This window comes from Centroberyx gerrardi, chromosome 3 (genome assembly GCF_048128805.1).
Source record: "Centroberyx gerrardi isolate f3 chromosome 3, fCenGer3.hap1.cur.20231027, whole genome shotgun sequence".
NCBI lineage: Eukaryota > Metazoa > Chordata > Actinopteri > Beryciformes > Berycidae > Centroberyx > Centroberyx gerrardi.
The window spans coordinates 19,547,198-19,560,397 of record NC_135999.1 but is presented as its reverse complement, the minus strand read 5'-3'; the positions used below and the strand labels follow the sequence as shown (position 1 = coordinate 19,560,397).

At 37.9% G+C, this 13,200-nt stretch overlaps 2 protein-coding genes across 2 annotated transcripts in view; one reads left to right on the top strand and one right to left on the bottom strand.

Moving 5' to 3' along the window:
• Window positions 1-13,200, bottom strand: part of hap1 (huntingtin associated protein 1) — a 145,996-nt gene that overhangs the window by 59,168 nt on the left and 73,628 nt on the right. The window lies entirely within an intron of this gene.
• Window positions 5,110-12,881, top strand: cenpk (centromere protein K). Its single transcript, XM_071908766.2, has 10 exons — window positions 5,110-5,171; window positions 5,469-5,597; window positions 5,789-5,845; window positions 7,051-7,114; window positions 7,582-7,628; window positions 7,741-7,823; window positions 8,012-8,110; window positions 10,181-10,316; window positions 10,454-10,507; window positions 12,032-12,881. Exons 1-10 carry the CDS (start codon window positions 5,169-5,171, stop codon window positions 12,185-12,187), a joined length of 828 nt encoding a protein of 275 aa, XP_071764867.1. The 5' UTR covers window positions 5,110-5,168; the 3' UTR covers window positions 12,188-12,881.

Sequence of the window (13,200 nt, the reverse complement as noted above, 5' to 3'; positions counted from 1 at the left end):
TCTATGTCTCTAAATAGAGCCGAATTGTAGAGTTTTAATCATAGCCTTCCTGTGGAGCCAGTTAATACTTCAAACTTCAATTTTACGGGCGATTGAACTAAGCATGTTCCTGACAAAATTGATGTATGTATTAATTTCCTTTAACTGTTGATTAATTAGCCTGCGCTGAAGGCTCAAATGGAACAGTTTGCTTGGAAATTTGCATATTAATCAAATTCTAGTTGATCATTCACATGATATAGACTATGTGATTTTTGGGACATAGCTTGGAAAAAATATACTACGCCACCAAACATAGGAAATATATTCTTTCTCACTCCCGCTGTTGCCTGTCCACTGTATTAAAATCAAAGACGCAGAACGAGCCATGGCTATTTGGACTAAACCGAAATTGCTTGTCTTGTTTTGTGACAGCAAATGCACAGATAGATCAACATGTCACTGACGGGGAGCTTTAGTGCCAGACAACAGCAAATTCATGTGTTTGTGTGGCCTATGCACGTGTGTGTGTGTGTGTGTGTGTGTGTGTGTGTGTGTGTGTGTGTGTGTGTGTGTGTGTGTGTGAGAGAGAGAGAGAGAGAGAGAGAGAGAGAGAGCAGAAGCCCTGATGTTAGAAAGAACATTGTATTTTGTAAAGATAAAATGATGAGGGTTTTTTTTACAATCCAAATGAGGTAATATTTTCACAGACTGCCACCTAGTTGATGTGGAAGTTAATCTGCCCCACTGCTGCTACAATAAAGAGTTGGTGTGCTGGTGGGGACGCTGTATGGGGGGTGATAAATGCCACAGAGAAGCAGGAGAAGCAGAAGAAGGGTGGTTGTATAGAAAGTAGCCTACTGTGTCTACAGGTATGTTAGACTGTGTATGATAGTGAAACATGCTGTCTGAAGAAACTGTGAGTTCTTTTAAGTTATCAAATAATCCTTGATATCCCTGTTAAAAACAAATAAAAAAGGGCCGGAGATGGTCTGATGCTGGTTAAGGTGGTAAATGAGAACACTGATGCCAAAACCAGCTGCCAAAAATACTGTATATTCTAAGCGGTTCACCAGCTAAACCAACATTAATGGGCATGATCAGTATAAACTGGCCACCAGCATAACCAGCTTGTTTTATGGGATGTCAATCAAGAGAATATCATTGTACATAAAAAATAATCATATAGGTCATCAGCTGTATGTAGGTATGTTATTTACATTCCTTAATTAAAGTCACCTTAAGTAAAACATTTTAAATACAATACATGGGAGAAAACAACATATTAAAGAGGGTAAATGGTATAAATTGCACCAGATTGTGAACACTTAATAGGAACTTCATGTGTCTCTGATGGCAGCGGCAGTCATCCAGACACTTATCCAAACATGCCGCACCCTGATTTAAAGGATAATTCTGGTTATTTTCAACCTGGGCCTTATTTTCCTAGATTTTGCCATCATGAAGATTGATTGTGTTTAAAATTGCATCATATACTTCACTGTAGAGCGTTCCTACCTCCAGTTCTCTGGGAGCGCTGCTGTCCAACACACACACAAGGCCAACATCTCCAACAGTGGAATCCAACAAGTGATTAAAACATGTCCTTTCAACATGTGTTTTACTCGCTGGAACGCCCACATCCAAAATCATTTGTATTTATGAATTTAAAATCAACCATAAACAAACTACAGCAGATATTTCTCACTTTTTGTGACTATTAGTGTAAATATAACTGATAATTGTGATTTTTCATACATTGGACCGTCAACATTGGTGGATTTGTTGTCATATTTTACTGCATGTGTTGACACACTTCCACAATTTGTGATTCCGGGTGAGAGATATCACAGTCTACCAAAAATTATACTTGTAATTCCCACTAGGAAGCTGACGTGACGTTTTTTCTGTCAGTAGTTTGTATTTACCGAACATCTGATGAACGCAGCATCGATGGTCTAGGTGCCATAAGCTCATGCTAGTTAAGATAACATATCTACAATATACACACATTTCAGGCAATGGACAATTGGACATTGGATGTAGAAAGGTTACACTGCAGTGTGAGTGTTATTGTGTTGAAATGACGTGGATTGGATTCAACTGTTGGAGATTATCGCTTTGGCCTTGGGTGTGTGTGTGTTTGTGTGTGTTGGGACAGCAGTAACCTGGAGGTACGTACCTAAACAGTAAAGTAAGTGATGAAATTTTCAACACAATCAATCATCATGATGGCAAAAATAAGGCCCAGGTTGAAAATAAGCGTAATTATCCTTTAATCTTAGACAAAAGGAAACCACTGCCACCAACATGAGACACGGAAATTCATCACCTCAAGTAAAAGTAAGCCTGTGTCCTGGTAAAGCCATTCAAAATAGTGGCAACGTAGTTTACCGACACATCTCGTGCTTCTCTTCCTCCGTCTCCTTCTCTGTGACATTAATCACCCCCCATACAGGTGCTAGGTTTGCACTGTATTATAATGGTTCAAGCAGTATTCACAGATAAATATTCATGACCTAGGGGCAGGTCTACAGGTGAACCTTGTGTCGGTCAGCTGCATTGACGGGTTCATCTGTTATGTCATGTGTCAGACCAAAACATGCCGGTCATAAATATGTATCACTTGGATGTGGAAAACCGTAAATATTCATTTTACATAGCATGGACTTGGACGTGCGCTTCTGAACTAGAAGATATAAACAGAAGTGCAGAATTCCCCACGGCTTCAAACTCCTGTCATCTTTCTGGCCACAGAAGAAGAAGAGAGACAAACGGAGACACCTGCTGGTGTTTACAGGAGAGTGCAGTCCAGTCCAGTGCGCAGTTAACCAGCCATGGTCTGTGTGTGTGTGTGTGTGTGTGTGTGTGTGTGTGTGTGTGTGTGTGTGTGTGTTTGTGTGTGTGTGTGTGTGTGTGTGTGGCTGGCCCACTGAAAGAACAATACCTAATACACATGTCATCTTAGACCATGGAGTTTTGATTGCAAAAGGAAATATTTATCTAATGAATACCTTAAGTGCCAGCACATATTTCTTGTCCTGGTCATGCTTTTACTATGAATAGCCTATTTGTGCCAGTATAAACATCATTACATTCTAAAACAGTGCACAATATAAGGATTTCTCAATAAAATAATATAGTTATTATTTTTTTCTCTTTAGGCAGTAATAACTGTTGTTCTGTCGGGCTTGTTTCTGACAATCTCAGTGTCTGTAATAAAACATGTTCAGGATAACAATGGCTTTGCTCTGATGAAATAAGGCAGGTTAGTTTTCAGCCCACAATACTGCATGTCATCTTCGCTGACCAACACACATTGTCTGGCTATTGCTGCAAATGCATGACATGACACTCAACTACCTGCTACATGTTGTTTCTGGACCTTTACTCCTCGCTCCCCAGCTCACCTTATATCCCAAGCAATAGCCATAGTCTTATATCCATCTATTGCAGTGATTCACAACCTTTTTCATATCAATGACCCCTAATTTAGTACACATATAGAGCCACGGACCCCTATTTGATTAAATTTTGTCTCTCAGACCCAAATCTGAGAATATTTTTATTGTTAGATATGATCTTGTCCAGACTTCCATGACAATCTGTATTGTAGGTAGAGAGATAACAATGAAACTATGACCAAAATAGTCTATATTTGTTCTACATTCTCTAATTGTGTTAACTTATTGTAAATTAAATAAGGCTGAAGTTTAACAGTTCATCAATTTTGGGGACCCCCTGGAACCCTCTGAAGGACCCATGGTGGTCCCTGGACCCCATGTTGAGAATCACTGATTGAACACATCTATAGGGCTGGTAAGAGCTGCAGGTTTGGTTTGATGAAATAAGGGACTTTGGCTGGAAATTAGCATGAATTTTATATGCTGTCTATTGTTGACTGGCTATATAATAAATAATGGATAATAAATAATTATTCTATTCTATTCTATTCTATTCTATTCTATTCTATTCTATAACCAACTGTCTACATTATAGTCCCCCCCTCCTCTTTGGTACCAGAGACCACTTTATTTTTCTTTTTAAAGAAATGTTGTTTTTATTTAAAGCTTTGGCATTTTGATGGTCAGACCAACACTGTGTTAGAGCTATTTTGTGTTTAATGTTAAGAGGAAATACACAAGCAAGCTATTCACTGTTGAGGAACTGAGTGGTAATTGAGCCTTGAGCTGGTGTGAGCTTTATTTGTGCTGGGTTCTATACATTATTATTGCAAAATCATTGCCATCTTTTAAATCACTGTTTAAAACACATTTGTACAGATATGATTATATAATTTGTTTTACTTATGTCATTCTCATTGTATTGACCTGTTTTATCCATGCAACCCTTTTTAATTTATGGCATTATTATCATCTGTCTCATTGGCTTTTATTATTATTATTTTATTACTTGTGACAGAGTTTGAAGAGTGCTACAGATAACTTAATATAACATTATTAATATTCTTATTATTCTTATTATCATTATTATTACTATTATTATTATTATTATTATTATTATTATTATTATTATTATTATCATTATTATTATCGTAATAATATAGCAATAGTAGGCTAGTATTAGTAACATTACTATTAATATTATTAACATCATTATTAGCATTATCATTATTATTATTATTATTATTATTATTAAGTTCTAGTTTTATTTTTAATGACGCATTTAAAGACTGAATCCTCCAGTGTTAGGGTAGTGATTTTTCCCCCATTTGTAATGAGTTTAATTTCAGTTTTGACATAGGCCTACTTCAATTTTCATTTTTATTTGCTTTTCACTCACACATTTCTGGAAATCTATCTGAGTTGCTGCAGGGGTTGGATGCCCGACCATGCGGGTTTTTAGATGGGCTGCAAAGTTGACAATCTGCATTTACAGACTGATCTAAAGATTTAAAGAACTGTAACGATTTCGACAGTCATTTCGTGAGAATCGGCCACGTGACTGCGGGTCATAATTTTAAAGATCTAAACTCTAAACAGCTCATTGCGGAGATGATTGCGTTTGTTTAAAAGGTAAATGCGGCGACTGCGCAGTACTGCGCAGCATCAGCGCTCGTCAGCATCCCCTCTGTCGCAGACGGTACGTCATCAAAATTGGCGGTAGTTTGAAACGGAAGCAGCGGTGGTCCGTTGAGTAGTGAATAATAACTTGTGAAAATTACAAATATGGTAAGACTGCATTTCATCAGACAAATCTCTGTGGTTCAGATATGTAAATAACAATTTATTGTGCATTCCACCACCGATGATTCCTCGTTCGTATTAGAGAATATCGGCGCTGGCTAACTCGAATTTATGGTTATTTCGACTTTTCTTTTTCTCCATAGTGGGCGATAACCAGCACTCTTTGCTCTTTGGGTCGATGCAGAGTGCCAAATACCGTTTAACTTTATCTGTGTGCTATTTCTAGTGTTAACCATCTTCACAAATCACAGTAAACCTGACCTGTCGTGTTTGTGTGTCCAGGCAGAGGTGAACAGCGAGCGGCCAGAGGACCAAGCGGCTCTGCCCTCTCTGTCCTGCCCCGGGTGGTCAGCGGCCGCTCAGGCAGAGATGCTGAACGACTGCGAAAAGCAGTTTGCACAGCTGGAAAAGGTGGGCTGATGTTTTGACAGGACCAACCCACACGACTTTTGAACTCTGAAACACATAAAGATGCTATTAAGTGTTGTTGCTGCTGCTTTTAAGAAATTAAGTTGTACCTTTGAAGCCTAACTATGGGATTTTGCAGTGAAGCCTAACTGGGATTATGCAGTGAAACTGCTGACTGTGTTTCTCTGTTACAGCTTCAGAATGAGATTATACTGTGTGAACCAGATTTCTGTGAGAATCCACAAGAGCAGGTGAGGTGATTGTAATCCCACAATACTACCTGTGCTTTTCAATAAATGATTATTGGCACACTTTGGAAATATGTTGAACAGTATTTTCTCCTAAAAAAAAAAAAAAAGGTGAAATGTTAAGAATGAATGCTATTACACAAAATATAGCTTTTTAAGAATAGCATGTTTAACAAAATGATTTGAATAAATGGTCAAGACGGCATTGTTGGCTCGTAAGATTTCATTAACTTGGTGGTAATAACAACCTATACATGTCTTGTAAGTGTTAATAAGAAATTCATCATTACAGGTTTATTTTATCCTGTTTTTTTATGGCATGCACTGCCCACGACAAATCATCTAAATGCATCCTAATGGGTCAGTCATCGCACAAGCCAAATACTCCATGCTACCCTAGCACACTGTGACACATGACTTGTCTCCACTGGTCGGGTTTAGCTGCCCTCAGGCCAACGTCACCAGCTTCCACAAAGTAAAACCAGAAAGATTTCTCACCTCATTTATGTGCTGAATTCTGTCTAGGATATCATCATGTTCTTCCAAGGTAGTGCTGTTTGGATAAACTGATGTATAATTTTGTACAATGAATGGATTAATTATTGTGTAATTTATGCAGTGAATGAGCACTGCATGTACGTCTGTTTGTGTTGACTTTTGAATCTCCTGATGTGCAAGACAAATTTCCCTCAAGGCTAAAAAACGGTCTATTCAGTTCAGTTTAGTACCTGGCAAAACCTGACTGGATCAAGGCTGAGCCAGCTACATCTCACCACCTGGCTACAAGTGACCAAAGCTGATTACAAGTTGTGACATAAAGGATTAACACCTATTGATTATGACTAGAATGTAGTATTTCACAAAATGAAATTGTCCTTTGTTTTGCTGTTTGCTGTTCTGTCACTTGATTTGAGGTGGATCATTAGCATTAGAATCAGCTGTGGGAGCAAAGGCCCACTGGGATGCATTTAGAATTCATGTTGGTCCTATTAAGAGGTTTCAATTGCTGCTGCTAATAATGTCCTGGCCATTTATTTTTATAGTTCATATAATACTCTTAAATTATAATTGTTTTCTTTTATAATGTTAAATAAGAATGATACTAATAACAGAATCACAAGGGGTGCCAATAACTTGATTTTATTTATTTATTTATAACTTGGTTTTATTTTTGTACTTTTGACACAATGTGACCGTTCATCCCCTAGTCAGTGAATAGACTGATGGCAACAGAGGCTGAACTGAAGCAGTGGATGACAATGGAGCCTAAATGTAAGTGCCTCCATTAACAAATATACATATATATAATACACTGTCACACACTATACTGTGAAACAAAAACTAACAATCACATGGATTATGAAATGAGATTATGCAAACTGGAGTTGTAACCGTAATCTCATGTGAGTAATTACAACTGAATTATGAATTTCACAAGTCAATATCACAGTTTTATGCCACAGTAACATTGCACTTTTTAACCATTTAATCTCATGTTTAGGAAGAAACAAGTAGCGTGGCCGCAAATTGGTACCTCATGAACATCACTGCTTAATTGTAATTTCATTTCTAATTTTGAGACAATATCCAATCCCAGGCATGCATGTCAAATTGAATTGTTACCTTAGTGTATCAGTTTTGCCTCGAGCATTCAAGATTACCCAATTTGTACTTCATGTATGAATGCACTGGTTTTATTTGCTGACAGTCAGCTGATTTTTTTTTTCTTCTTCACCCAGTGTTGGCAACAAATTCTGAAGTTTTACTTCACGCAGGAAAAGAGGAGGTATGTGTAAAATGCAAGATAAAAGGATGTGCCTTTTAAAACATTGAATTGAAAACAGTTGTATACATTGTCCCTGTGGTGTGATCAGTCTTTCCCTCTTTGTTTTCCACAGATGCTCAGGCTGTGCTCAGAGCTTGAGATGATTGTTTCTTGCCACGAAGCCAAGAGGGACAAACTGAGAGAAACTCAAAAATGGTGACCAGTCAATTATTCTGCATGGCCTCCCTCAGTTTACTATCATGCCTCATGACACATTAATGCTTATCAGAAGAAGTGAATTGAAGAGACTTTTTAGAAAGTTCTTCTGATTGTTTGTTGCTCTTGTTTGTGTATGGTGATAGAAGCGTGATGCTTTTTATAATGCTTTTTATAATGCTTTTCAGTGAACAGAAGTGGCTGGAGGAGAGGAAACAGGTGTTGACCGCTGCCACTGATCATGTTGAACGACTCAAAATGGAGAGAGAGAAATTATCAGAGCACAGGTAAGTGTGATGGCAGTGTTACACTAAACCAGAGGATCTCAAGCTGTGAGGCGTGTCTCCACTGGAGGGCACCAGAGAAGGTGATGGGTAACAAAAATGTGAGGAGAGGGTAAAAATTGTACAAAGAATAAAATAATTAATATGCTCACATTTTCTCTGAAATCTATTTCTAGAAAAATGGCTTATGTATAGATTAAGCTTGCCAATTAGCCTATTACAAAATCAAACTTTTGTGCTGTGTGCTGTTACCATTAGCAATCGCATTGCTCATTATATTGCACCATTATATTGTCTAATAACAGGTTCTGGCTAATGAAAGCATGAGACAAGGCAGACTTTACAATGCAGTAATAATGACATAAAACTGATGAAAAATGAGGTTTACATGATTGGTGTCAGATGAAAATAGAGGCCAAGTGTGTATCTTTAAGACATTTTGGCAAAAAGAATAATTCTAAATTGATTACAACTCTTCTATGAGAAGATGTTTGTTTTGATATAATTGGCACATAACAGTGGCAATATATGCAATATTTTTCAAAGTAAAATAGGGGGAGGGCAACCACTTTTAATCCACAAAGACAACTATTTATTCAACCTAACAACAGCTGGCAACGATAAAAATGCATGTAAAAAGCATTGAATAATAAGGCTGCGTGATACATGTGCATTTTAGGCAACTTTTTAGGCAACTTTTAGGCAACAAAAATGTACAATTTCTCAGAAAGGATTTTAATCTACCCTCTGTCTTACATAACTTTTTGCTTAAAGATATGTTTACCCAGGGCAGCGAATACGAGCAGCTGGACAGAGTCACTCATCAGCTGAGGCTCAACATATTTCTGCACTGCACTGTTATCTGAATAGAACAGCTGCTTCACAAATAGGGAGTGGGGCGGTGGTGGTGAAGGCTGTGGTTATCTCAGTGTTTTTTGAAGGGATGCCTACTGTTGCAGTCTTAAGCTGCACTAGACCAACAATGGTGGAGAGAGAGCAGCATATAGTAAATACGTAAAATTATTTCAAAGCATACAAATTGTCTATAATTGGCCTCCAGCCATGCCAACCTGAACACGCCCACTCAGAGGCTGAACAGAGTCAAGCCTGGGTTTGACGCATGGCACCACTGTAGATATTTGGACAGCAACATATTGTTTGATGTTTTGGGTCCATACTAATGACGCTATTATATTGAGGCTAAATTGCAGATTGTCTGCTTTAGTTTTAGGTTATTGTTGTCGCTATCAGATAAACTGTTAAAGAACTACAGGCCTTTTGCACACAGCAGTAGCCGTACCTTTTAAGATGCCAGAAGTATTTGAAAATTAGAGAAATTACAGAAATTACATAATGGGAACAAGACATGGAAATTAAGTAGTAATAATCAAACTGTGTAATACAACACCTTTTGGATCTTTTTTTTTTAATCTGAGACATGATAACTCAAAAGAAACTTTATCTGTCAAAACAATGTTGTAGATTGTATAAACTGAAGAAAGACAGACTGTTTGGCACTTTAGATGTAGAAAATGTAGAAATCAGGACAATTTCTCCAAATAGCATCTTTCTACTATGAATCGATAAAGCATGGGTAGATATTCACAAATAAACGTCATGCAAAAATGTTATAGCCTTAACTTAAACACTTTTATGTGTCCACTGGAGGTCCCGAGCACATGGAGACTGTGTAGAAAAAACAAGTCTGCAAAAAGAAGGGTCTGATGAGGGTATACAAGCTAAATGTCAGCCTGTTGCATCCCATTGAACAACGTTCTTTTAGTATCTCTTTCTTTTCCTTGGGTAGTCATTCTTTGAGATTGATCCTGGGTAGGAACTTAGGAAGTCCTTTTAGCCTACCAGTCATGAGCTGAGCACCCTTATTTCTAATAATCCTGAGTCTCCTAATTTTTAATGACATGAGAAGTGCATGGGACTTAAATTCTTATGTTTCATTCCAAAATAAGAGAAACATTGAATGCCTGATTCTTGTTGCAGACAAGATCATCTCTGTGTTTTTGCATGAGGACATTTACATGTTATTCTTTTGTGACATGCACATGCACTCCACAGTGTCTTGCAGGACATCACGGTCAAGATCCAGAAGATGAAACACTACCAGGAAATGCTGATGGGGTCACTGGGAGATGTTCTGGAGAATCATTTCCCTCTTCCTCAGGATGAAACCAGTGCTAACAAGAAAAAGAAGGTACAATACCCTGCCGTGTGTTTGATGAACAAATTTACTTTCACAGCCTGTTCATCAGAGGCATCTTTTAAAAATAACATCTCTGTGAGTTAAAACCACTCCAGGTGTGGCTTACCATCTCTTCCTTTCATTTTCAGAACATTCCACAAAACCTAAATGAAGACCTGATTTCACTCAATGAAGTTCTTGAGGTGGGTTTTGGTGCACCAACACATAACCATGATTGATGCCAAGTTGATTTTAATTTGTGTTTAAGTTAAATTAGTCAATAGTTTTCTTTGTTAAACCCAAGTGGTGCTGCTAGCTGCCAGTCAGTTAGGGTTTGTTTCGATGAGGGATTCTAACAAAACATTTTCAGGGAGACTGAAGAACAGAATGTGGAAACTTTAACACCCAGTGTGGCAAGTAATCTGCATTTGTCACCCTGAGTTGTTTACTGTTAATCTGATAGGGATGAAAAACCATTACAAGATCCTATATTATTCAGTTTTCATGATTTTGTTTTCAAGATGTTTTTGTCATTCTATGGCTCGGGATAAGAACAATGTTATTCATGATATTTTGCAAATAAATGTAGTTTAGGTAAATAGGTATTTATTGAATTAATTTGGAGACTAAGTTCTCTCAGGCAGAACAGTTACAATACTGGACCCTGATTGGCTGACAATACCAGCTGATTTAAATGAGGTAAACCCATGGAAGTATTATATACTAGTTATACCTGCTTTCCAATGGGTGTGTCAGTTCAAATGCTGCAAACTGGCCTGATTGGAAGGATTTCAGTAACTCAATTTGAGCCAAACAAGACCAAGTTAGTCTGAAACTGCCTGGAAAAAAATGATGGATTTTTGAAAATGCAATAACTTTAAATTTAACCACTCACACAAATCATTTTAACAATGTCTTGATTAAATATATTTGATCATATTTGTATATGAATAGAGTGAAATTTTAATTCCTCTAATATGGGACCTTTTAATGGGGCATTGAGTCGAGTCAAGTTTTTTGCGTAGCCTAATCACAGTTGCAGTGTCAAAGGGCTTCACAATTATGAAACGATAAATGAAAACTACGCCCGCTTTAGACCCTCAGTGAGAACAAGGAAAAACCTGCACGAAAATCTAACCTATTCTGTCACCTTTATTAATCTCTATCAACGACTTGTAGGAATTGCAACATCGATAGAACTTGTCTCCTGCTCAAGTGTCTGGCACAGCCTTCAATGGGCCGTGCCAGACACCTGTGGGGGCAATGGGCGGGGAATTTATGTTCCAAAACACAGTATGGGCCGGACAGGGAGTGTTGAAAGCCAGAAATCTCTGCACCTGGCAAAGTAATTGTTAAGTCATTGGTATGGATCACTATCCCTGTCAACCCCCTGCAGATATACTGTAGGCTGCTATAGTTATTTGGTGCTATGGGCCTCAAAAAATCGTAACTTTTTGCCTATATGTCTATACTTTAACCTCATCATCATCATCAAAATGTGTCGGGGCGTTCTGGTGGCTCAGTTGGCTAAGGCACATAACGTCCTGGGTTCGAGTCTAGCCTAGGACTTTTGTCACATGTTATCCTCTTTCTTCTTCTTCCTTTCCTGTCTCTCCACAGTGTTCTGTCAAATAAAGAAAATGTGTCACTTCATACCAAATGCAACAGCACTGTTACTGTAGCTGTGCCTTAACCCCAGTCTTTGCCTGTCCTCTGTACCCTCCCAGCTGCTGATGAACAAGTTCCTGGAGACGCCACACGACCCCTACGTGACGATAGACGATACGTTTTGGCCGCCGTACATAGAGATCCTGCTCCGCTACAGCATTGCAGTGAGGCACCCAGAGAATAACTTCAAGATCCGCCTGGAAACCTTTTGTTAAGGCAGCAGTGTATTGCCCATCTACAGTACCAGTTATCCAGTATTTCTTATTTGGGTCTGCTTGTACAGTGCTTTCATAATGTATATTTGTATGCGGATATTAAGACTACCTGTGCAGGGAAAGCAAAGAGGCCAGTGATTTATTCTATGCATTCTAGCACTATTGTAGTATGTATTATCAATCTGAGTTTTTGTAAGTTGCCCCTCTTTGCTACCACGTAAACATTTTTAAAACATAACTGTAGTGTATTTTGTATGTACAGGGTATCCAAAGGTCCTTTAAAAAGTCTGAAAAGGTCATTCACTAAATTATCTAAATATAAGAAGTATTGAAATGTCATATAGTTATCAGAGAGATTATTTCTGTTTAACCATGCAGTGACAGGTTTCTTTGTGCTGCATGTCCACTTAGATTAACATAGAACAGGGTTAGTAGTACAATATGCATTGTATCTGCTTTACTAAACACAATTGGACTTAATGTCCCTTAATAATACATTTCTTGTACCTTTTTCTTATATTGCCCGTTTATAGTTTAAGAGCTTTCATTGGCTGTGTTCAATCAGAAAAGATGCTGCTTTTGCCAGCTGTGTTTCTTTATCTTGGTCTTTAAATTGGTCTCATTCAATTCCAAGTAGCATTGAAAAGGTATTAAAACGTCTTAAATTTGGCTTTCTGAAACCTGTAGATGTATGTAGATAGGCTACCCTGATGTATATATGTAGATTTGTTTTGTATATTTCCATTTTCACTTTCAATAAACTTGAAAACTGCAGATGTGATGGTGTGATATTGTGGCCAGGAGCAAAACTGTAAACCGTTATGTATCTTCCCCTAACGGCTGTAGGCGCAACCAAAAGGTATAACATCTTTCGAGCTAAAATTGTCAATGGGAGTTGAGGGAGTAAACATTTAATGCAGGTAATCAAAAATGTATTTAAAAAAAAATGGCAAAAGTTTATTCATAAGGAAGCTCGTGCGTCAGAGGGGAACGTCAGGTCTGTCGTCCAATCC